The sequence below is a fragment of the Aulostomus chinensis genome, chromosome 10 (assembly GCF_037954235.1).
Source record: "Aulostomus chinensis isolate RoL2024-O1b breed Wild chromosome 10, RoL_Achi_v1.0, whole genome shotgun sequence".
Lineage (NCBI taxonomy): Eukaryota > Metazoa > Chordata > Actinopteri > Syngnathiformes > Aulostomidae > Aulostomus > Aulostomus chinensis.
In genome coordinates this window covers 25372142-25398484 of record NC_141329.1, presented here as the reverse complement: position 1 = coordinate 25398484, position 26343 = coordinate 25372142, and the positions used below count along the sequence as shown (strand labels likewise).

Sequence of the window (26343 nt, the reverse complement as noted above, 5' to 3'; positions counted from 1 at the left end):
AATGAAAATTACAGCCTCAATTATCTGAATAATAAACCAGCACAGAAACTTATTAAAAACGTCAATGTGTTTTATTTTATTTTTTAGAATGAAAGGGATTTTCAACATGAATTTATTCCCCACTTGTAAGGAAATCATGAAGCTCTCCTGACCTTTTCACAAACTTGCAGGTCATGTCACACTGTCACACTCAGGAATCTTCATGCTTGGAGTTCTACAGCCACACTTCTCCGTTGAAATTTTAATTCTCGTGGCCAATATTTTGTCAAATTTTAATGAGTCAGCTTGAATTTGGAGAAAATACGTAAAGCACTGCACAAGAAACCAAGAATCTTACAACCTGACATGAACGACGTTTTCAGTACAGACATGAAATGCGGGATTGAGCAGAAACAGAAAATGACATACCACAGATACTGCTGAAAAACAGATGGTCAACTCTGCCAGCAGAGGGCACTCAAAGCACAGAAGTCGACTTCCTGATCTGATCGACGCCAAATTTACGCTCATTGGTGGGGCCCCACAGAAGTGTTGAGGGTCTACAGTCTGATACTTCAGAGCCATTGAGATGAGAGAATGAGGTGAAAGAGCAGATTCTGGATAGCTTTGATGCTATCTGCTCAAAGTCTGCGATCAAAGCCTGAGATCAGAGTTGGACATCTGAGTTTGAGATCAAAGCCAGACATTTTTAGGGAGGTTTTGAGAGGTCACCCAACCCATGGCCCAGCACCGACAGAGTAGAGAGGTAAACACCACCCGATCACGCCACACCGTTGGTCAATAGGCATTATTTAGCAGCAGGAAGATATATTCTTCTCAAATAATGAATCCTTTGATATATTCTAGGCGTTCTTTTTTTTTTTTTTTAAATCCCACAGCATGCATACTCCAAACATCTAGTTTAGAATTCCTCAATGTTGCATGATCCGCCTCGTGAGCTACGTAGCTTCATCCATTCCTGAATTCATGATCCCACTCTTGGGAGCGAGGGGGCGTTAATAATCTGATCATTCCACGGAGGAGTTTTCTCAACACTTGAGGGATTTATGTTGATATTAAAAAAGGGGGGGACAATCTGTAGTTTAAGGGGTAAATGCATCTGAGACTCTAAATTTCAAGTTATTTTTGAGACATTCTATTTGTCATAACTAGTCAGGGTTTCAGTTTAAATCCCTGGCAGCAACATTCAAAGCCCGAACCAAACAGAATCAGAGCCTTTCTGTATTTTGACACTTTTTGTCACGATGCCTGGAAGTAATCTCATATTCTACTGATCCCTGAAGGGAACTTCTCCTGCCACCCTCGCCATGTGGAAAAGGTCACGAGAGCCAAGCACAAAACAGCAAACCGGGGGAGATTGAGTGGTTTGCTCAAGGGTTCTTCAGCACGGCAGATGCACATTAATGCAAGAAAAAAATAAGTCCTGTACTCAAAGCAGCAATTGGGGAGGGTTTTTACAGCCACGTGATATTTTAACATAAAGAGTGATCTAAACAGGCCACAAACACCAAAAATGGGATTAAAATGCCTTCATAAGATCATGAATATGAATTAAAGTAACTGACAAGAAACAGGCCTAGAACACAACCTCACAAGGCACTGCTTTTTTTTCCCCAAAATCACATGCAAGCAGGTGGTTGAGCAGCAGAATCCGAAGAAATGCAACTTCGGTCCTGTGTTGCACATTTTAACCATCAGAAAAGCAACATGGGAAAAACTGCCAGCAGTGTCTGGATTATTATTTCTCCTTATGCAACCTTGTTCAGTGTCCTTTTCAGTTAGATCGTCTCTGAAGATGAAGGGGAGAGACGAGACGAGTAGCGCATGAACAGCCTGCTGGGATTTGACATCTCAGCTAAATTAATCCCGCAAAACTTTATATGGTCAGTTGATAGTTGGAGCAAAAACTCCAACAATGAAGCCAAAACACGTCCCGCAGACGATGACACCGGTGACCACAGGCCTGCTTGCAGGACACTGAACACCACATGTGTCAATATTTGGGCAAATTTGACCCTGCAGTGGGACACAAACAGACGGGACACACGTTTCGCCGTAGCACCCAAAGGAGGAGACATATCCAACAGACTGCGGTCATTTTTAAGGACGCGCAACGGGACAGACGGTCTACCAGACCGGACTGTTTGGCATGCAGAGGACGGCTTTGACCGTCGCACATTCCTGCGGATTGGCTCCATCCGTGCAGCAGCAGCACGGGGCTGTGCGTGCGCGCGCGCGCGCGTGCCAACATCCAAGCACGACATGCGGGTTTCTTCTACCTGTTAGCACGAGACCACCCGTGCGTGAGTCCCCTTACCTTTTCCTCTCGTCTCCTTTGACATAGTGTCCTCTGGCGCGGGAGGCTGTCCGCTCACTCAGCTCAGCGTTGCGATGCGCCGCAGTGATTCGTCGGGGGTAGTTGATGAAACGGCGTCCCCTCTCCTGCACCTTGACGCCCGCCAGCCAGCCACACCGGAGCAGGGCGAAGGAGCTACAGCTGCCGCCTACCTCCTCTCAACGGAGGGAATAAAGCTCAACTACACAGGAGAATGTGCTGCCGCTAGTGCCGCTGCCGCGTTCACCTGTGTCAAGCCCCTGCGAGTGTCGACCCGCCCCCGCAGCCGCAGACATAGTTTGGGTATTTGTTGTCTCTGTGCAGACTTGGCTCACATGTCATTCCCACCCAGCTCTCGCCCTTCTCTCCTCTCCGCCGGAGTTCCTCCAAACAAGCAGGCGTACGTCGGTCTGCAACTCGACTGCCTCCAGCGGTGCGCACGTCCACGGCTGCTGCTGCTGCTGCTGCTGAAGGGCGTCCGTCGCCTCCGCCGTTTCCCGAAAAAGGCTCTCGAACAAGACTGTGGAAACATTTTATAGTGAATTATGGATTTCAAAAGTGTATAAGGCATATATTAAAGGAAGAGTTTGCAAAAGTAATGAGACTCCCATGTACTTAAAGGTCACGTGATGTCCTGCCGAGCTTCCCCTGGTTTGACATCCTGCCCAAGGGTTCCAAAAGTGAGGGGCAGGGTCGCTATGGATTAGCGAGACGATTTCCAGAAATTAAAAGATATATATAAATATATAGTAAAAGCCTTCCCTCTCTCTTGGTCTCTGCCTATCTGTCTGGAAATCTCACTGTGTCTGTTTTTCTCTCTTTGTCTCCGTCCTTCACCATCTTTGTCTTTCTTCCTGTGTCTGTCCCTCTCTGCCCTCTTTCACCCCAACCAGTCAAAGCAGATGGGCGCCCACTAAGAGCCTGGGTCTGCTCAGCCTCTCTGATGAATAGAAGGATGGTTATTTGTTGTCACAGATGTGCTCGCTCTTGGGGAATTGTTGGGTCGCTTTAAATTAATTCCCAGCATGCGTGAGAGAACATTTGTTGTGATTTGGCACTTTATCTTAATCTTGATTTTAAAGCACTACTTTACCAAAGAGAATATCTGGCTTGTCAGAGTAGGTGTCTATTGAGCTCCTGAGGACATTGTTTCTTAATGTCTAATGCCATATGAAGAAATTCCTAAATGAGTTTGTGGATTTCTTAGCATTTAGCTGGATGAAGCCAATATGGATTGTACCAGAAGATACACGTAAGAGTTTGTAAATGGACAGTTTTGCTATTGTCAGCCATCAGGCACCACTATTTTTAGCATCAATTTTGAATTTTTCCATCCATCCATTCATTTTCCGTCCATCCATCCATCCATCCATTGTCTTCTGCTTATTCCTGTTAAGGGTCGTGGGGGGGCTGGAGTCTATCCCAGCGTCTACGGGCGAAAGGCGGGGTTCACCCTGGACAGGTCACCAGTCCATCACAGGGCCAGCATAGAGAGACAGACAACCATTCACACTCACAGTCATACCTACAGTCAATTTAGAGTATCAATCAGCCTCGTCCCCAATTGCATGTCTTTGGACTGTGGGAAGAAGCCGGAGTACCAGAGAGAACCCACACAGGAACAGGGAGAACATGGAGACTCCACACAGAAAGATCCCGTGCCCGAGCCGGGACTTGAACCTAGAACCTTCTTGCTGTGAGGCGACAGTGCTGACCACTGCACGGCCCCATCCATTCATTTTCTCCCGCTTATCCTGTTAAGGGGGGGGGGGGGGTTGCGCTGGAGCCTATCCTGGCTGCCTTCGGGCGAGAGGCGGGTTCACCCTGGACAGGTCACTGGTCCATCACAGGGCCAACACATAGAGACAGACAACCATTTGTACTCAGTCATATCTACGGTCAGTTAAGAGTATCCAATTAGAAAGACCCTGTGCTCCAGCCGGGGCTCGAACCCAGAACCTTCTTGCTGTGAGGCAACATTGTTGACCACTGCACCACCATGCCGCCCCTGGATGAAGTGTCACGTATCACAATTGTTTCTAAAGATTATAATATTATTATTACTATTTTGATGAAAGCAGATGAATTTTAAAGCTAATTTCAGTAGACTGTGTTTGGACCTTTGACTAGACTACAAGTGCACACATGAGTGCAGTGTATAAGGTTTTAGAAGAAACGTGGATGGAACCTTTTGTCCACCTCAGCTCTCCGTCACTCAGGCTACAGGTGACGTCGGGTCGGTCATTCAGGCTGAAGAAATACCTCCAAAGAAGCATGAAGTCTATTATTCCCCTCCTCTGCTTTCTAGTGACAGACAGGACCTTCAATCCAGATGTGAGCTGGTCTCATCTGACAGATGCTTTCCTTGTTGCTTGCTCTGATTCATTACCGGATCATCCTGACCTGCTGCACTGGACACACATTAAAGGGGTTTTTCCCACTCCATGGTTCTCGATAGCATGTGAAGTGATGTAAAGCCTCCTCCTCCTCCTCACCACCACCCGCATGATCGCTCAGTCCCAGAGGGGTGGTCCGGCAACATCTCAGCCACATAAATGATTATTGACCATCAGTCTGGAATCAAAGAGTCTAACTCTACTAGGAATACACACAGCTAATTTGTATTAATCATGATAGCGATGACAACACTCCTCTGACCAAGAGATCACACGAGGGGGAACTAATAGATGAAAGCCTTCAGGGCAGGAAGCTGGTAAGACAGATAGCAGCGATTACGTTAAACTGCCTTACCGACTCGATCGCAGTGAAAAAAGTAAAGGCTAATTGAATTAAACGAAGGTCTTTATGTGTAGCATTGTCTCTGCACAACTGAGGATGGAGCTCTCATACTATACAGCCCTCATATACCCAGGATGATGTCTGGTATTCAATATTAAATCATATGGGGGGGGAGGGGGCACAACAATATTAGTGCAGACAAATACAGGCAGATAAAATTCTATGTGCACAGATGTAATGAAGGCAAGGCCTGGTTCAGTGACAGCCGGCAAACACAAGTCAGCAAACCCAGTTTTAGCAGCTTCGTTTGTTGTTTGATGTCTGATTTTTTTTTTTTTATTTAAAGCACCAACGGCTACTTACTTGAGGAAAAGGTTCCAAACAAAAGGACTTGAGAAATATGCTGATTTATTCAAATAGTCCTCAGCTTTTGTGTCAGCGTGACATTTAGCAGGTGTAATAATACCAACGATGGGCACTCCCTCTCCTGCATATATTGTTGTTACAAAAACAAACTGTACACCCTGCAGTATTTGAATGGGTTATTTTTTTGCTCTGACCCTTTTCTGCTTTCATGTGGATAATGAAAACAATCAGTGAATACAAAAGCTGTCATTACATTTTAAATACGGAAATGTTTGGTTGTTGTCGCTTGAAGGCGTCATGTTAAGTCCTCTAAAGGCTCAGCTTGACTCTGTATACTACTTTAGCATCCATCCATTTTCTACCGCTTATCTTGTTAAGGGTCGGGGGGGTGGAGCCTATCCCAGCAGCCTTCGGGGGAGAGGCGGGGTTCATCCTGGATGGGTCGCCAGTCCATCACAGGGCCAACACATAGAGACAGACAACCATTCACACTCACAGTCACACCTACAGTCAATTTAGAGAATCAATCAGCCTCGTCCCCTCTTGATGTCTTTGGACTGTGGGAGAAAGCTGGAGTACCAGAGAGAACCCACGCAGGGAGGACATGCAAACTCCACCTTCTTGCTGTGAGGCCACAGTGCTAACCACTGACCCACCGTGCTGCCCGACTGTATCTCAACACTAATCATAGTTTTGTGGATAATTTTTTGATTGTCTTTACTCAAAAAACACAATAACTTCCTCTTAAAAAAAACAAAACCAAAGATGTAGCTAATTTATTTTTTTACTTAATCAACAAGGCCAAACACTTCAACCGTTTTTAGATCCATCCATCCATCCATCCATCCATCCATCATTGTCTTCCGCTTATTCCTTTCTATCAAGGGTCGCGGGGGGGCTGGAGCCTATCCCAGCATCAACGGGCGAGAGGCGGGGTTCACCCTGGACAGGTCGCCAGTCCATCACAGGGCCAACATACAGAGACGAACAACCATTCACACTCACATTCATACCTACGGTCAATTGAGGCCACAGTGCTAACCACTGCACCACCGTGCAGCCCCCGTTTCTAGATGAGATGTGAAAATCAATCCCAAAATAATCACAACGTGCCTCAGAGGGTCACTTGCAGCGTAAAATCCCCACAATGCCAGTATTTGCACGAGAGACTGCTGAGTGATGACCAGCGATTCATCTGTAATCATCCGTCTGACACTTCAGCTCCAAAAGCAGGTGTGAGTGAGAACCTCTTACAAAGCCATAAGATTTCATATCCATCTGTTGTAAGTACCAATATCCAGCTGAAATTGTTTCGAAAGCAACCCAAATGTCACAAACCAGCCTGGAACTGACTTTACCTGCATGACAAAGTGCCCCTGCCATGCATTGTGAATATATTAGTGTTCCGAGACCTCACGATCCTGAAAATAGCTGTGATTATGAGTCAGTGCAGGCTGGCGGCAAGGTCGAACCTCTCTATTATAAATTATAATTCTGCACAAAATACTACAAGTAATTCAGTTAGTGCATGTTGAGAGTTTACAAAAAAAAAAAAAACAATAGGAAAGCGGTGAGCTCTAGAATTTCAGTGATTACAGAATGTAACACGGGATGTGAATTCACCGTTCACTGGGCGGCTGCTGAAATGGAAAATATATTCATTTTGTAAACATCTCTCAGGAAAAACACGTTAATGTTCTCAATTATGACAATAATTAAACATTTTCTCTTGAATATTAACAGGATCAATTCACGTGTTTCCTGCCTCCCCAGTTTCCCCAAATTCATGAACAGTTCAGTCAATGCAGACACACCGATCCCATGCCTTCTATTTGTCCTAGATTGAAAAAAGAAACGTGCAGTGTTCTGGATCCCATGAAAGCCCGCACGTATTTAGACGCCCACGCAGAACCGTGCCTGAGAGAAAAACAGGGGCAGCTGATTCAGCGTGAGCTAATTCATTCAGTCAGTGTATGTCCCCTGTCAACAGCCGATCCCTTCAGGCCGACACAACATCTGCAAGTGTCCCCTTGGCGCTGTCTGCACCACTTTCATGTGGCTCTGAGAGGGCCCAGGCATTTTCTTAGTTCAAAAGTACAGGCTGTTTATTTTGCAGGAACAACTGACGCGTTTAAACCTGCAGAGTTCGTTTGGTCAAGAAGAGGAAACAGAAACTTCTGTCTCTCGTAACAGATCTCCTCAGTGGTCACAACTTACTGGGTCAACACGTGAGCCACTGAGTGGAAATAAAGATCCAACAACAGCTTGTTCAGAGCAAAAAGAAAAGGGATTTATAGCATGAAACATGTGATACCTTCAGCAGCTGACATCATTTATGTGGTGACCGAATGCAATCAATTTATTTTCCTCATGAAATAGAAAGTGTGAGTAATCCTGTGGGAGATTTTAACTAGGTGCAACATGGGGAGTGCAGTAATCTTATAATCCTCCGTAATGTTGTAATGGTCTCTAAAAGCTTATCTAAACTAATTTTCCCATTGGAATACAATCACACAAGGAACAGAAAAAGTAATGCACTCGGCAACTCAATCGCATTTGCTGGCGCTTCATTAAAAAAAAAAAAAAACCAAAAAACACGAACATTCCAATTAAATGAAATGTTGATAGAGAGGTGATCTATAAACACTTAAACAGATCTTTGTACATAAACAAAATAAATACATAAAAGAAAATGCTGAATTCCAAATGAAAGCATCTGCTTGTGACTCTAGGAGGGCTTTGAGTCCTTGATCGTTTATATAATTTATCTGAAAAATATGCTCATATAACACACAGATGAAAGGGATTTATACAAAACTACCCTCCACTCAAACCGCCTACTGGCTGAGCGAAGCTGAAGCAGGAGGCGACTGGATGGGCCGGAGGAACTCTGAGGTGAAGACGGCCTCGGCGTACTCCTCCACAACGTCCTGAAACTCTGCTGCCACGTCAGCCAGAGCCTCCGACAGGAACTCCTCCGCCAGGCTGAGGAGAGAAGAGAGCATGTTCACTCGCATACGCACGCAAACTCAAAATTGATTTAAAACTGCGACCTTGTGACAAAAACATGTTTGGCATCCCGACAAATTAAACAAAGAGAATGTGACACAATCCAATTTATGTCCCAGGCATTAGATCTATTAGTGTAGATGTGAGGCTGCATTGTTGTACAACTGGTTGATAAAGAAGAAGCAGTGGAAGTGTGCAGGGACTCGGGGCACAAAGTGAGGGAAAGTAACTCTGTTAATGAAGACTGGTGAGCTGGCTGCTGCTGCACCAAGCTACATTCCAGTGTTTTCATCATTATCTAGGTCAACACACACACGCACACACACACACACACACACACACACACACACATTTCATATAAATGTCAAATCATTAGGTTGCCGGTGCAACAGAACATTTAGAGTAATTGCATGTTGTTGAACTACTTGTACCTTTGAAGAAGCAATACAAGTACATGATATGCAAATCCTGAATAAAGAGATTAATTCCAGATTGGGAGCAGCTATTTCAAAATATGTAGAATAGGGTCGAGACAGAATATTGATATTTGAGAGCCACTGATCCACATTCTCTCACTTCCGATCTGATTCTGGTTCACATCTACCAACACCCATTTTGATACCAGAGCCTATTTTCTTGAATATTCCCACTATTACAGCTGGAGTTGCCGTTATGTTTATGATTCCATTTCAAGGCTGAAGAACACCACACAGTGCTTCTTATCAAAAGAGCAAAGATTACACGTAAATGCATTCAATTTAATTGGGATTCGGTTTATTGCACTTTATTTGAAGTGCATGTTTGGATTGGTAACGGGTTTGATGGTCGTGGTGGGTATGCGATCCAGCACAGGCTCAGTACGTGGAACAGCACCAGCATTCTGATATCTGATCTGCAAATCAAGACAGCCCATCTGTGAATAATGATAATCATTTCAGCACCCAATTCTAATATTTCCAATCTGATATTCCATCTCTAATTGATAACACAATATATTGTGATAACCAGGCACCAAATATCAGTATTTTCAGTAAAACAGCAAGTGTTAAGAACAGATCTCCTGTCACCATTTGGCTTACCAAGTTCTATCAATGATTGATATCAGTTTATGTGATCTGTGTTATCTTATTAGCCAGATGATGCAAAATGTATGAGGCCCATTTGCTCCTGACTTGGTGGAGTGTTGTAGGATGATGCTACTTTACGGAGCAGATCCGTCTAAGAAAAAAAACAAAGAGAGAAGTGTCTTCTTTCGTTAATTAGGTCTGGCTGGGGTCATCTGTCTGCAAGTGCCTGCCTGTCAGCTAGATTAAACTGAATTGCTCATGAAATATATCACAGGACGAGCATCTCAAATAAAGCCTGTGCTTTGAAGCGCCCTCTAGTTGTACCTGTGTGACGGTGCACTTTGGTGTTCATTTCAGTAGTCAAATTCTGTCAAACTGACACGACAACGCAGGTAGCATGTTCTCCTTCCATGAAACGGACGCAGTGATGCATTGTAGATGATAATGATTACAGCATAGTGTCTATACCCTGATAGTAACTAGAGAGTTACATATGCAAACAGAGTATAATTACTCAAACTTACTCAGTCCAAATGTTTCAATCACAGTGCATAGAAGAATCAAAGAAATTCAAATTGAGCTTAAAATAGCTTCAAGTGTTTGTTTTCTGTTTTGACGCCTCACTAAGGGTTTCCTTTTTTTCCTCTTTTTTGCAAACAGCCAGATTGAATGAAATCTCCAGGCGCTGTGGCTCTCCAGCACCACATTACCATCTTATCACACTGGCAGGTTTCTGCTCTGTGTTTCCTCTGCAAACATCCCCCCCACCCCCCATTAAAAAAATGAATTCAGAATGTTCACAAAGATCAGAGGGAGCCTTCTGCATTGCAGCAACTTAAGAATTCTGTCAAGTATGCAAATTTGAGGGAGAGAAGCCCAGAGACACATATGTGAAGTAAAAAAAACAAAACAACCTGCAGAATCTTCTAAGACAGCCATGACTCTTTGCCATAGTGAGGACAAGTAGTAGGACAAATCAGTTTAATTGAGGACAAATCAGTTTAATTGAGGACAAATCAGTTTAATTGAGGCTCAAAAGCTGAGAACATAATTGTTGATGTCATGAAACTGTTTTCAACTTCAGAAATCGAATGTGTGAGATTCATGAGCACTATTTAACGTCAAAGCTTCAACCAGAGGAGAAAGAAGCTACTAAGTATCCTCCACATGTTTACCTCCATGTTGGAGTCATACCTGTCCGCGACAGCCCAGGGGTCGAAGCTGCCGACGGCCTTACGAGCCCCTACTCGCACGAAGGCCTCGTAATCCTCTCGGTACTGACGGATACCTCTCAGCATCCTGTCTGGCACGCTGATAACAGTGCCGGTGTTTGTTTCCACTGGACCTGGAAACATGGTGCCGTTTCTGGGCTGCTGGTCTTCTTGGGACGCCTCCTCTGTCAGACTGTTCTCAGAGAAGATGATGTGTCTGTGGGTAGAGACGAAGATGCTCAAGTCATGAGGCGAACAGGCTTCTAAAACACCTCTTCATTACCTCCACTGTTCATGCTGTATGAACTGGGTGAAGGGCCTCTGAGGGCTGCGGATGTGGAGAAGAGGCCAACTAATTTATTGACGAGGGAGACATAATGGAGAGCAGCGCAGCCATTGAGCTGAAATACTTGCTGCGCTGAATGAGAGGCTCGGGTGAACTTGGGCGGGGTACCAGATCTCTCACCTGCCTCTCGCTCGGACTGAGGCAGGCTCAGCTGGGCATTGTCATGGTCTGCCTTTATAATCCTCTCCGCTCGGCCAAATCAGCCTGGTTCTTGTGACGCTGCTCTCTGAGCTATATTTAGTGTTGCAGCAGTTCCCACAGCAAAGCGCCTCTCTGTTGTGCACTCTAGCCTCTGCTGAACTTGTTTCTGTTTGGATTGAGGGCTGCATGGGGTGGCCATAAAAATGAAATCGCCACCACATCTGTCTGGGCTTCCAGTCTGAGACGGATCAATTTACTGTCTTATCGGCATCTTGGGACAAATGTATTTCAAGACAAACACAGCAACCTGGAAGTTAAGCTCCTATTCATAAAAACTGAATGACACCCACACATTTTATGCCACATTCAGAGAACAGCAAGGGGCAGCCTGACTTTCCTGTAAAAATTCAGACTCCAAAAGAATATATCTTTTCTGCCTTTGGATGGATAAAGCCACAATCTGCCTACAGTACTTACATGGCTACCAAGGGCTGCGTGCCATTCCAATTGAACCAACTTTATTTTCTCTCTCATAACAAAAAGTATTATTTCAGTATGTTGCAAAAAAAAAGAAAGTCAGTAATTCTTCATTACTAGCCATGTGCTTCTGTTAGCATACGAAATATGCTTTACTATTCAGCCTTTGTATATATTCAAACAGGCATGTGTTTGATACGTTGGCATGGCCAAGTGTGACCAGCTGTTCGCCATTTCGCTGTCTTGGACTTGAACACATTGCAGGGACGACGTCATACGATTTCTGTCTTCCTCCAAGAGGTTTTTAAAGTATGAAGAAGGACAGTCTCAGGGGAGGCTTAGTCAATCCGGATGAAAAAATATCCCATTAGTGAGCCAAAGGACATCACACAGAGCTTACATGTGAAGATACTTTTTGGGGAAACGTGCTACTTTTCAGAGCCAGAAACTTACAAATGCATGAAGAAAGACGTTCCGAAAATGACTTTAATGTAGTCTGAATTTGAACACAACAAATGTTTGGCTACCTACTGTGATACAAACCATTCAGCTGGTACCCTTAAATGTACAGTTTATGATCTTTACGAATTATAAAAATGACACCAGGATAAATAAGGTACAAGCTACAAGCCTGCAAAGGGAATAATTTATGACATCTGTAGTACAGTAAAATGAAACAAAGCATCTTGCCAAAGTACTGCAGATAAAATTAGCCAGCTGGCAAACTCCTGTTAAGAATTGTAGATAACTGTGTCTTATAAATAATGAAGTAAAATCTCAAAGTTAAACCCATTATAATCACCCACTTACAGCTAGGCCAGCTCAGGACACGGACAAAAACAGCTGAACAGAGGGAACTCATACTTCACTTTCAAGTTCATTTCTATACAGAAGTTCAAATTATTTATTGCCCAGGAAAGAGAAGACTTGGTTAAGTGAGTGGCAAGAGCAACGTATCAAAAAGAAGATGCAGGCTGCACTGAAGCTGAGGTGAGAAAGGCCAAATAAAGTTTAAGGACAGAAAGTAATGATTCAAAGATTCACTGACAGGAAAGATACTGAGTGAATGCACAGACGGCTGCACTATTGCTTACTGAGTATTGCACTACCCAGCAGTCTCTGACACTGAAAAACAATTTAATGTGCTTGAATCAATGGATGTCAGGTCATGACTGGATGCAGAAGCTGGAAGCCATCGCAGCTGATAATCAAGCGAGCAGCCGCGTACGGCATGACAGGATTCAACTCGTTTGAAATATCTGGCCTGAAAGGACGACCGTAGCCCCAAACAACAGGCGCAGTGGAGTGAAAGAGCAGATGAAAAAAAAAAAAACACATGAAAGGTTTACAGGACTGCTGAGTGGGTCTTTCATCTTTCCATCGATTTGTTTGACCTGCTGATGGAGCGCTGCTTGGGGTGGGGTGGAGGGGGCAATCAGGGTCTGTGTCTGGCCTCCTCACCATGGATACATAAATCTTATCTGCTGCTCTGCTTATATTTCCAAAGAAAAAATCTCACTCTGTTGTCTCAGTGGTCATTTTCTAGCTTGCACACAAAGGCAGGTGAGATTAAAATTTTTAAAAAGAACAATAGATGATGTTTTGGAAATCAAGAGGACAGGGCCCATGTTGTGTCTGATGATAGATAATGGTAGGGGATAAAATTATGTACACAACTGCCAGCCTGGAAATAGTGAGCTGAAACACTCACTATACAAACAGATACATCCTGCTTTTCAAACTAAATGAGCCTGGAGGCAGAGACATAGCCTGAGAACCCTTAAACCATAAAAAAAAGGAATCTACAGAAAGCAAGCTGCCATTCCATTGTCATTCTTTTGAGAATGCAAGTGCTTGTTTGGTTGTCCCCTCCCTTCTTTCTGTCCATCAGTTATAACATCTGAGTGAAAATTCAAAAAAACATCAGGAAAGCCATAACCAGTAACTGCCAGTGTCCCCCATGAAACAATACCATCAAAGAGAGCTGAAGTGACACTGACAAACGTCTGCTTTTGTAAGTTATGTCACTGTCAAACACTATCCTACTGTGTGTGTGCGTGTGTGTGTGTGTGTGTGTGTGTGTGTGTGTGTATTCGCGTGCATGACTGTTTTCCTGCTGATGGCAGCATCTGATGTGTCTGTTTGGGCTGAGAAATGACAGTTATGAACAAACAACTAAGACTTTCCTTAATCTCTTCACACTTTTTTGTGCCTCCAAACCCCCCAAAATAAACCACCGTCATTCTGCTACACTGACCACAAGCGACACTGAGGGAGGATTAACACAATCCCCAAACAAATACAAAAACAAACTGAAATTTGGGCCTTTGTCACTGGAACTGATGCCAGCTCTTTAATCAGCTCCACAGTCTGATGCATCAACAATGTGAGAGAAGCAGATCATCAATGACTTACTCATGAACGATTACTGCACATTATTATGATATGCACTGTAACAGTTCCAGATTAATACACTCCCAATCCCAGACTAAAACCCAAAATGAGTGCAGTTTCCACATTTTCTGGAAAATGATGTGCATCTGGCATCAAAGCAGGAAATAATCAATAAATCTGGACCGTTTTACTTAACAACATAAATTATTTTACCACAGCCTTCTGCATCACTGGAGCTTCATTCCTTCGGCTGCTGATGTCAAATGTCATTTCGCAATTTTCTGACTACTGTGAAAGTCCGATCTTATCACTTTGTGTTGCAGACCTACACATTCTAACATGTCCCGAGTGACTGTTCAATGCTGACATTTCATCAGCGAGAGCATTTTAGACAAGACAGTATGCAACATGGTCTCTGTCTGTCTCTCACTCTGTGTATTGTGTCGTTATTTCCCTGTAGCGCTGATTTAACGGCCTGCAGGTTCAATGCTTTTCACTCCATCTCCACCCGCACTGTTGGAATCATGTGTCATCTGGGTCATTTTTAGCCCACAACATTTCAACACAAGCAGCCCACTCTTCTCTTCACTAACTCAGGACAGTTTCCTAAGCAAATTCTCAGCCCCAGAAGACAGCTCTGTGAAACAATATGCCTATTAAACACAACAGCGGCCCCAGTGACCTCCTACTTTGATCTTTACTGCTTGCACCGCTGTCTGTCTTTAACAAGTTTCTCCATGAAGTTTACAGTTCGTCTTCAGAGACCCTCTGGTAGTGTTATCTTTACTGCCATCATCTTTCTAAGCCCGACTGCGCTCACTCACGGGACACATAAAGATGTGAAAACTCAATCAACCACTCGGCTGTAAAAAAATTTGAATCAAGAAAAAAGTGCTTATTTGTATCCCCAGAAACGTATTGCAGGGATGAAATGTTCTGATGCTGCCGCTTGTGTCTGCACATAACACGAACAACCCAATGAAATTTTACAGATATTTTCAAAATGTAAGCTGCGGCATTCCTGTGGCTTTTATTTGCCTATGTTAAATGCCTGTAGAAGCCATATTGGTTTATTGTTTTCTAAAAAATGTTTAATATTTCTCACATGCCTGGATTGATTTTGTGCACTGTGACATTTATTGTTTCCCTGGTAAGCAAGGAGGGTTGGTGGGAAAAAAATTGTGAGGATGTGGCAGTCAGCGCAACCACAGGGAGTTGTGAGCATCTATCATGTCTGAAATGTTTTTACGTGGATATATAGAATTACTGCATGACAAGCAAATTTTCCAACCCTTCGCATACACATGAAATAATCCAAAAAAGTAAGGTTTCCACAGAACAGGAACAGTCAAGGAGAATGCAATAGAAAATGGATCTCTGCTCCTGAATTTCTCTGCCTCAATGAATACCAAGCGACCATTCAATCAGCAAACAATTACCGGTAACACAAAAAGTTATTGCAATTGTTCTGTCACGCGTCTAAAACAATTCACGTAGAAAATGTGTAAGAGCTGCAACATTTCACTTGTCAGTGAAGCCAGCAATTTAAATTTTAACCACCATATTACATACAAGGTACTGCAGTACATTTAAGAGCACATCTTCACCTTCACACCTCACCGTAATCCATTAATTTCTATTGCAATCTAAGAATTTGGTTTTTAAGTGTCTTCAATTAGCAGGGATTTTCAGAACCGATGAGCTGACAGTCCTCATGAGTCTGTCCCTATTAAGGAGTGGCAGGACTGGAGACCTTCGAAAAATATACTCATTGCCAATTTATAAAATATGCAGTTTTATAGAAAAACCTTCACGATGATTATAGGGTTCCATTTGAGAAAGGTGGAGGTCTTAATAGTGACTTTGGAGGCTGTAATTTGTGGTGTCACCCAAATGTGCTGAATTGTACTACGAGCTGTGCGCCATGTTTTGTCAACCCTTAATCACATGAATGGGACAGACAATATATAGAGACACCCTTCAGTATTCCACAGTGAACTGACCACTGGGCATTTGACAATGGACGTTAATTTGCTATTTACTGATAGTGCTACTGCTTCCTGACTATCTTATAGCCGTCATCCTACTGGCTTGTCTGTGCAAACAACTTCTAGTCCTCCCACTGTCTTCCTTCCAAGTTTCTCATTCTGCAGTAGAGCAGCTGCAGCCCAAGCCCTGGGCAGTGAAGGGTCTCTCTGTGGAGTCTGCTGCCAGAGTCAGGAATAGATGCTGCCCTGGGTACTGAAGCCACAAAGTGCGTTTCGTGGGATGAGTAAGGCCTCCTGGTGGGAGCGCAATTATGGACTAACAACACTTCATGTGAAAAAAGACACAAACTGCATCACTGGAAAAACATCATCCCCTTTACATGCAGTCTCTCGGCCTGATTAAGTTGATAGTGAATGACTTCCTGCGGATATCATTTTTTATCTGTGATTCTATTTGTCATAAAAAAGTGGCATTGACTTTTCAGGAAATCTAACTATTGTTTAAAAATACATTTCAAAAAAGAAGATGTTATCTTTAATTCATGAACTACCCATATTGTACTTATCAAACTCGAATATGCAAAGCTGTCAGCTCAAGACTGACGTTATATAGGTCAAACCTGTTAATGTGGGAACACTCCAAACATCCCCAGAATTCCTCCTTCATTGAGATTAATAAACCAGCGAAGAAGGGAAACCATCAGTAAAATATGAAAGAAACCCACCCGGTCTCCACAGGTTTCTCCAGAACGATCTCAGCTGTAGTGCTGTGTTTCAGCACCGGCATTGTGAGCCTAATTGGCTGAGGAGAGGTTGGCTTGGAGCCTGGAACAAGGCACTGAGGACCTGGAAAGAACAGAGAGGAAGCGCAGGAGGTGGCAGTGGACATGTATGCAGAGTGGGATGGGTAGAGCAGGGGACAGACAGACAAACAGAGGAGCTCACTGTCAGAATGGCAAGTTTTCAGCTGTCACTTGTAGTTCTAGCTCCACCTACAGGAGCCATCTGGACTTTGACTGCAGATACAGACAACCATTCAGTGTTTGTACCTGCTGGCCCTGGGCGGTCCCACCCAAGAGGGTCTGAGTAGGTGATAGAAGCAAACCGTCTCCTCACTTCTTCCTGGTCCCTCTGCTCAGGCGCACAGGGAGCAACATGTAAAAACATACTTGGAGCTGTGTTAAACAGACTGAACAGTCTAGACACTGTGTCAGGAAGCAACACCAGACCAGAGCTGTCACTATAAATAACAAAACTGATGATTGGTGACCTTTCTGGTTCCTCAGTGACCTTTCTGTGGTGAGCCTTTGTGTAGGGCAGCTCTCACCTGCATTTCCTCCATGCGAAGCAGCATACTCTCCAGGGTGGGGGCTTGTAGCCTACGCTGGGCCACGCCATCCAACTGTCTGTCTGTCTCAGCCGCCCACGCAACCCGCACACTGTCCTCCAACAGATCTTCCAGAAGGGCCTCACTCAGCTGGTCAGCACTCTCTGCTGCCTGTGGAGAACAAGATTCAGCAGAACAATCAAGGTTAAGACAAAGTCTCCTCTCTCCTGAGAATTAAAGTCAAGAGTAGCCTGGCTCACCCTCACCGTAGCCTGCTCAGACAACCCCCGTGAGGAGCTGATCCTGTTCCTGGACTCACCAATATGCTGAAGTAAACAAAAAAATACACCCCCAGTCCAATCAATCCCAAATCCGTCAGTATCACCACATAAAACACTAACCTAGTGCTCAAATGGAGACCTTTCAGTAAAGAACTACTCTTTGTTTTATCTGAATGACAACTGGGATTTATTAATTTTCTCTCCCTGGGTTTTCACGTGGCATGTAAAAGAAAGAAATCCTTCTGAAATCCATCAGAGTTGAGATGAGAGACATCTCTTCCTACCTGCGCCGCATCAAGCAGAGGCTGAATTTTCTCTCTGGCCTTCTGTTCAGCTCTCTCAGCCCACTGAGTCGGTGAGAGAACTTCAGACCTGTAAACCCAAACACACCCACAACACAAACTATCACCAAACAAGTCTGGAAGAGTCAAAGTAGATTTTGATTCCCCAACACACACAACAAATACTCGTTTGTACCTGAACCTATTATCCAAAAAAATAAACCCTTGCCATACATGGAAATACTGGAACCTCTACTGCCCTTCATTCCTGAATCTTTTACATGTCTCTTTGAAAACTAAAGACGGATAAACTAAAAACAGCAAATGTCATCAACCCTGTAGAGAGTCTGGCCCTCTTTTAAGTTGGAGGTCAATGACACCTGAAATGCTACTTTCTGCTCCTCCAGCAATGAACAGATCACAACAACCCATTCAAGATGCATTTCATAAGTGTGAACAGGAGCGATACAGAAAATAAATCATCTCTTGATTGTGAAGAGATTTCTGTTATCTGTATGGTGTTAACTTTGGGAAGCAGGTGACTAAAATCGGATTAGATGACTTGATAAGGTTGAGAAAGGTTTCTTTGCAATTTATTTTGGATGGGTTTTGGTAAAGTTTGAAATGGGGAGTAAATTTTTGTTTTTTATTGTCTCCAAATATTGCCAAGCATCTACTAAAAAGAGAACTGTTTATGCAGACGCTTGACGGACATGTCTCATCTACACCGACTCAATCACAATGTTGTTCATGAATGTACGATATATTTTTGGGTGAGTACAGGAGTTGCAACTCCTGTCTATCTAAAACCCATAGAGAAGAAGGGAGTGTGTAAAATGATCCACTTATTCTTTGAAAAATATTTCCTTTATCGTTTGTTGCTTTCAGTTTATGGATTAACTACAGCTCTGGCCCAACAGATGCTTTAGAAAGAGAGAAATCTTTTGAGTAATAATCCACATGTTTCCCAAAAAGTACATGAGTACTTCATACATTTATTGGATGAAATGTTGAGTGCGAAATTTCTTTATAGATGTAATGTCCAACAGGGCTAATCGGAAATGCGCTGCGGCTTTCATGAACACATGTTCTCCCCGGTGCTGAAGGGATGCTACTGCAATCATCACTCACACTATCATTTGAGGGTAATTGCGCCCCCGTTGTAAAGGCTTACGTACTTAAATATCAAGGCCTGGGGTAGAAGATTACTGTATGGAGTACTGCCAAGTTGGTTTAGTAGCATTGTTCATTGTCCTATTCTCTATTTAGAGGCACTCTGGTGACACATTCAGGACATCCAATGTAACCCTCTAGATCCATCATCAATCCAGACTCTTGTCCTTACTCAGCTGAATTTGTCTGAGTTTAAAGATTTGTCTTATTTAATTACATACAGCAAAGTTGCAATATGAAGAAAAATGTTTTAACAGGATCTAGAGCCAATATGTAATACTCTGCAGATTCATTAGTCTAAAACTGTATCTCTACTCTACCTTAATCTTCGAATGCGTTCAGCCTCTTTCTGACTCAGCTGGTTGAGCTCTTTCAGTCTCTGTGTTGTCATCTTATCCAACCAGGCTTTTCTGCACCAAACCAGCAATCATCAAATGATGTCAAATTGCAGGTTTAATATTTCACATTAATACCTTAAACTCCTCATCTCTGCTTACTCATGATTAACTGGAAAGCAAAATTGTAGTGATTATGATTTAAAAACAGAGATGTATATGGAACACTCAATCTAACAGGCCAACTATTAATCACACGCAAAGAAAAATGGCCTCGATTTAGATTTAGCAACCACCTAGATTCATTTATTGGGGAAAAAAAAAAACTTTCAATTATAATCAGAGCATTGCCTCTGGCTTTTATTAAGTAGGCTCTGACACTGCAGTTAGAAAGAACTTAACTGAATACCAGGGAGGACTCATTAGCATCCACTTTTCTTGAAATTTCACCCTTTTAGTTCAGTTTTCTTCTGCATAGACAATCGAGTGAAAAAACCCCAAAAATGACTCATCAGTGGAACAATAATGTTTTGGATTGAAATACCCAATAAGCAGAAAAGACTGAAATCAGATGGTTATGAGGTGGTCCTCACCGTAATGCTTCATTCTGAGCTTGTTTCCTCTTTTCTGAGCTCAGGTTTGGCTCTTCAGCTAACCCCCAAGTCACCTTCTGCTTGGGAGGGCTTGGCGACAGCTTTACAGGAGAGAAGAGACACCGAGGCTCTGGTCTCCTTCTTTGAGGCGATCTGTTTGGATTCAGAACGACAATAGTGTCAAAAAAGCAATCTGACATAAAGCACAAATAATTTCACTCCACTCTACAAACGACACATCCATTAAAACGACTGGCAGTTGGTGTGCCTCTCACAGCACTCTCCATCAGATGATATGAGGCAGGCAAAGCACACGATTTTTGCTTTCACAGAACCTAATTCACCATATTCATCATGCGCTTTCACGGCAGTGAAATTAATTACGTTGCAAACATTCTAATCAATAGTCTTACTTATTACTGAAGTGTGCTGTTTATAGTTTTGTTGCACCTACGTTCACACACGCATCACTCCTGAGATACCAATCTTGCAACCAAAACGAGAGAACGGAGATTCTGATGTTTTGCTGTTTTTTTAATTTATCCTTCTCCATAACAGTTGACACAGATTCCTTTCAAAAACTTGAGAATGATAATGTAGTGAACTCTTCACTCATAAAGTACATGTAAACTATGGGACAAGAGGCCAATATTCTGAATTGCAATAACACATTTGCTTAACAGGTCTCTCTCGCTCTCTCTCTTTCCATTGAATCTTTTACTACAGCCAGAATCTATGCACAAAAAACTGCATTAATGTGCAGATGAAAAATGCAGATTCATTATTATTGCACACAGGAGACTTATGATTAGAGTGGAATTTATTCTAACAGTATGACCTCAATTATGTAAAAAACATTAATCATCTAATATGAGAGTTACTGAGAGAAAAACCACTGGTAAAGTGCAATAGGTTATGATGACATCTAATGTGTCATCGGGTTGGACGGGCAGATAAAAGCTCACGGCTGCGGAGGAGGAGAGTGGGGTGAGGTAGGTATCCAGGGCACAGAGTGCTCTTTTTGAGGGAGCTGGTTCACTCGGAGCCGAGAGGACACTGTAGGCTGCTGGAAACCTGCATTTTGCATCAGATTGCCCTATGGAGAAAAATATATCATTTATACAATTAAAACCTCAGATATCGCAAGGTGAAATATTAGTCTTGCAATACCTGGCACACTTGCCTTTTTTTCCTCCACTCCTTTCAATAAAATAGCGAGCAGCTGTCATGTGTGACAGTATATTCGTTTCTAGTAAATACCTTTGATATTAAGTCAGCCTTGCGCCTCTCACTGTGTGTCGCCCTCCCTTTTCTACAGATGGCGTTTGCCTGAGAACGTCCTTGAGGCTCTCTCAGCTCCCTCTGCTGGGCGAGGTGCTCTATGGCGGCCCTGAGCACCTCCCCTCTCATGCGCTGGAGGGAAACTGTTTTGGGCTTCTGTGGTGGAGGTCTCCTACCTGCCAATAAAAACGTAGTGAAATCACTGGTTTGATCTTAACTGATTCAAATCTACATACAGTAAATGGAAAGCAGCAGTGACGTGAATAAATTCATAAATAAACAAGACTAACGAGAGGGTAAATTCATCTTTGGAGTGGGTGGGTGAGGCTCTTCATTCTTCATAATCAGCAATGCCCCCTGCAGATTTCTGGATAAGTGGTATAGGGACTAATGTACACCACATGGGTGTTTGTTTCCCAGGACATCTCCATCGCATCTACAGATAATTGCAAGTGTTTGTGTCATCTCTTCCACTGGAGGCCTCTAAGGGCCAGAGCTCTGCACTGCAGCTCCTGCTTTTTTAATGACTGCTTATCAATTTTCAGTCATCGTGCCACCATTTAAGCACAGTAAGGTTTCCAAACACAACTGCACACAAGCCCTTGGGTGACTTCGACACACACAGGAGACCAAACAGTTTTGTTTTTGATGTTTTCGAAGAAATTAAACCACTTTCCCTTTGAAGCTGTAGAAAAAAAACACTGCTCTTATACAATATTTGCATGTTGTATTAAGGTTAAAAAATGTTTGCAAGTATTAATGGTTGCTGTTGCTAGGGATGAGACATAACATATTAAGAAGGCAATTATTTCTAGGTTCATGTACGCAAACAGTTAAAATGATCAAAATAATCTTAAAAAACAAAAAAGATGCTTACCATGGATACCTCTTTTGGGATTTGTGGGTTTGCGAGCTGGCTGAACTGTCGAGGTGGTGGGATCCTTGGGTGCCGTAATAGGTGACGTGCTGAAATGCGGAGACTTCCTGGGTGGAGGACATGCTTGGGCTTGCATCTTTTGCAGCATCTCTTGTTTACCGAGGGTAGAATCCAAAGTCTACGAGGAATAGAGTAACAAGGAACACAAAATTTGGATTACACTTTTCCTTGGGGGTGGCATGGCTCAGGGGTATAGTGGCCGTCTAGCAACCAAAGGGTTGCTGGTTCGATTCCCGACCCCGGTGACCATGTCAAAGTGTCCTTGAGCAAGATTCTGAACCCATAATTGCTCCTGATGAGTAGGTTGGCGCCTTGCATGGCAGCCTCCACCATCAGTGTGTGAGTGTGTGAATGAGATGACACTGTAAAGCGCTTTGAGTGCCGCTAAGGTAGAAAAGCGCTATATAAAATTGAGTCCATTTACTTTTCAAAATCCTTCAAATCACAAATCAACTCAAGCTTGACGAAAGTGATTGTTTTCTTTCAGTCTGATAAAAAAATCCATCAGACACAAAAAGACAGCAGACTTTATATCTTCCCTTGTGATGCTCTTTTAAGACCTGTGCAGCAACAATCTCTACTTAATGCACGACTTGTGGACTTCTTTCTTCAGTCTTCAAGCAACATTATGCAGCATGTTTGGCTTCAGTTAACTGTTTCTTCATTATTTTGATACTAGGCTGACTTGTGACAGTTGTGTCCTTTTCATTTCTTCTCTGAGCTTGAAACTTCTATTTCAGCAGTGTGTTTCTGAAGGAAACTCAAAAGGAAAAAAGAAAGACAAGACCTTTCACCCCTAATGTAGTGAGTCAGCCACTGGCAACTGCCATTGGTCGAGACTTATGGACACAGTATTGAGCAGCCTTTTCATCTAACGTTAAAAAATGTTTCCCATCAAAATCACTTGCCTCTTCTTGTGTATCAATCATACTCCTCCAGTTCTCAAATAAACAGATAAGAATCATAACTCTCTTGTATTTTGATATCAGCAGAGGTTGCTTCCACTCAGCAAAAGTGCTCCATGCTACTTTAAGTGAAACACTCACTCAGAGACCGATGCCTGATGACTTACTTGGCCGATAAAAATCATTCAACCATTTGGCCACAAAAATCAATTTTAGCCGTCTACTCTGGTTTAATGGTCCCTCAACTAAATTGTTGTTAAAGTACTCTCTATTTTGACAGTTTGCTCCTCACCTCTAGTTTCTGCAGGATGCTGAGCACTGTCTGAGGCACAGATGAACCTTGGTCAACTTCTATCTTGGCCGAGCACAATGAAAGCTGGCGGATCAGAGGACCCAGCTCTTTGTAATGAAGCGGAAACGTGCCGTGGGACAGATCTGAAAGCTGGTGGAGAGCAACCTGCAAGGCCCTGAGTGTCCCACGGTGAGCAGCTGCCAGCCTGTTTATTACTGTGGACTGAAAGACGAACAAAAGTAAACCAGTTTAATCTGGAGTAATGTTGCTATGAGCAACGGCTTTTGCTTAGCAATGAAGCCAGGAAAAAAAAAAATCTGAGACACCTAATTTTAGCCAAATGATTAAATAACATAAAAGAGAGTTTACGCATGTACAATAAGCAGAGGGATTTATGTCAAAATTATTAGCATGCCTTTCAATAAAGTCAATGACAAAATGCTTGATTTGAGACAGCATTAAAATGCATTTAAGTAAATCAATATGAACCAAGACAACCAGTTTTAATTTATCCACAAATATTCAGGGATTTGTGTTTCTCAATTCCAATCAATTTTCCAAGTTTTGATGACTGTATGAACTCTGCTTATTGGTGTGTTTGGATATTATTGCTCTACAGAATCCATAATATATTTCATTATGTCACTAAAATGACCTAGTTCTAGATGACACTGTTGAAATACCTTTTTGGTGTCCCACATTTTCTGGCCGTGGATCTTCTCTATGTCTTCCTGTATTTCTTTTACCTACAACAGTTTAATCAAACGGTGTTTGTGGATGTGGAGAATATCAAAAGTTCATCAAGGGAATTTTCAATTTGCCCTAAACTTGAATACCTGCTGTTGGAGAGCATAGATGCTACGTGCTGAACGGGCCGCCTGCTTCTGCCTGCGTATCTCTAATTTCTTCTGCTCATCGGGCTCCAGTGGCTCCTCTGCTTTTTCTGTTGGTGCTGAATTTCCAGTTCAAATATGATATATGATGTAAAACTGCATGAGGAGCCCACTCCGTGAAGTGGGTGCCAGTTTAGTGACTTCAAACTATGTTTTATTCATAAACCAAAATCAACAGTAACACACAAGTCTGCTGTAAGAAACTGTTTAGGTGGATTACCTCGCTTTGCCAGTTGTTCAACTGTCTGGATATAGTTTTCCAGCTCATTTTGCAGCTTGTGGATCTCCTGGCTTAACAGATTCTGTTGGTCTGTTGCTTTCCTCGGTTTACGGCCGAGATCTCTGATTGGGGGGGACTGGCCACTGCGAGGCTTGGAGCAAATAGGATGCTTCTGGGATGTTCTGTGTAACTGTTTGGCTCCAGGTCGGTCCTTTAGAATAGAAGCTTTGATTTTGCGGTGGTTATTTTCTAGATCCTATAAAGAATCAAGTCACTTGGTCACTGATTTAAGATTTGACAGCCCTTACAATTTTAGGTCAGTGTGAATTAACCAGCAATCTATGAAACACTCTATATTATATTTATCTACAACATTTACCTGGAGCACCTCCACATCATTTGTTTCAAAGGAGACATCTTGGGAAGGTTTAGGAGGGGATTTAGTTGATAAAAAGTGCCGTCGTCTCACATCTCTCTTGGCCAGCTGAATGGCAGCTCGTAGCCTCTCCTCAGAGAGATAGCTGAAGTTGAATGAGCTTCTGGTGTCGTCCACATTCTCCACATTCTCCCGCTCCCCTGACAGCGGTAGCAGCTTCTCGATCACAATGGCAGATGGTGGACCAACACAGGTGGCCCGGTTCCAGGTGTTTGCAGGAACGGCTTCATTGAACAATAGCTGGGGCATGTAAGATATCAAGTTATAGTTAGTCTCCTATCTGCTAAAATGGACCACTGTGACTATCAGTTCCTTATATATGTATATTTGTGTCATTTGAACTCCAAATGTAATTGACACAGCTACCCATCAATAAATCCAATGAAACATAATTCAGTTCTTGTTCAAAGTGGTTGTCTATGTTTTGTTGAACTCTACAGTGCTGAATCGACAGAAGTTTCACATATATAATCAATGCTCAATGACTTTTACTATAACAGCACAATATAAACGCAGCAATCCTTACAGGACCGTTTAGTGTGAAGAATATGTATGTAGCGAGCTATCTGTTCAAATAAAAATTCCATCTAGCAGTAAATGAATGTAACCATTAGATGCTTTACATAACAAGTAATGGGGATGCAGACACAGCTGAGTAAGAATTAATTGTTTACCTTTGTTTGGGACATATCCGTGCTACCGCCGGGAAAGTTCCGATGTTAACCTAAATCCATCCAATCTTTTCCTTAACTTAACTATCCTACTGGCACCATGGGGCCACTCTGCAGTCATGGCAAGGAAAACATCCGCCGAATTCGGTCAAATCCGCACATAATCCTCGGTACCACGGTAAATGAACGCTAGTAAATGTTAGCACAAGCGTTAGCATTAGCAAGTTAACAACGTCATTCTTCACACATATGCTTCTGTCAAAATAGTCCAAATCCAAATAAATAAGCGTTTAAATATAGGAACGGTCAATAGTGACCCATTCCTTAAATGTTGTAAAAAATTAAAATATAACTCATGCTTGACATTTTTTTCCAAGCCAGACAACAGTTTGAATCGCCGCCACCATGACAACATTAACACGCCCCTCGGAGGAAGTTGGTGTTCTTTCCTTTTTTTTTTAACCAAGTACAGATCGCGATAGCAATCAAACATAGCCGAAATTGCCTTTCAGTAAATGCTTTTAAAACTACTTGGATATCGCTTTCTAAAAATATAAGAGATGATTAAAACATAATATGATTTATATATTACAAATAATCTTCTCTGCCATCAATGTAACGTGATTGACATACTCGATCCAGCAC

The 26343-nt window shown here is 42.8% G+C and overlaps 2 protein-coding genes across 7 annotated transcripts in view; both read right to left on the bottom strand.

Annotated features, from left to right (window-relative positions):
- Positions 1–2811, bottom strand: part of pitpnm3 (PITPNM family member 3) — a 77154-nt gene extending 74343 nt beyond the window's left edge. The window contains exon 1 of one of the 2 annotated variants that reach the window (XM_086216630.1): positions 2318–2811. In XM_086216630.1, the coding sequence (XP_086072756.1) occupies positions 2318–2342 (25 nt within the window). In that variant the 5' untranslated portion in view covers positions 2343–2811. The remainder of the gene's footprint in view (positions 1–2317) is intronic. The other variant, XM_086216631.1, reaches the window with a different exon arrangement.
- Positions 2812–6982: 4171 nt separating this feature from the next.
- kiaa0753 (KIAA0753 ortholog) lies at positions 6983–26138 on the bottom strand. Of its 5 annotated transcripts, none has more exons than XM_086216625.1 (18): positions 25702–26138; positions 24971–25267; positions 24592–24847; positions 24315–24430; positions 24162–24224; positions 23479–23700; positions 22222–22399; positions 21324–21520; positions 21029–21159; positions 20064–20216; positions 19456–19545; positions 17966–18053; positions 17667–17726; positions 17401–17571; positions 17123–17204; positions 16799–16919; positions 10711–10944; positions 6983–8425 (listed from the first exon to the last, which is right to left on the bottom strand). In XM_086216625.1, the coding sequence occupies exons 1-18, from the start codon at positions 25714–25716 to the stop codon at positions 8278–8280; spliced, it is 2622 nt and encodes an 873-aa protein (XP_086072751.1). In that variant the 5' UTR covers positions 25717–26138; the 3' UTR covers positions 6983–8277. The 5 variants fall into 5 exon arrangements, with proteins under 5 accessions (XP_086072751.1, XP_086072750.1, XP_086072752.1 ...); XM_086216624.1 differs by having other exon boundaries at positions 6984–8425; positions 17661–17726; positions 25702–26137; XM_086216626.1 differs by lacking the exon at positions 17667–17726 and having other exon boundaries at positions 6984–8425; positions 25702–26137.
- Positions 26139–26343: the final 205 nt, after the last annotated feature.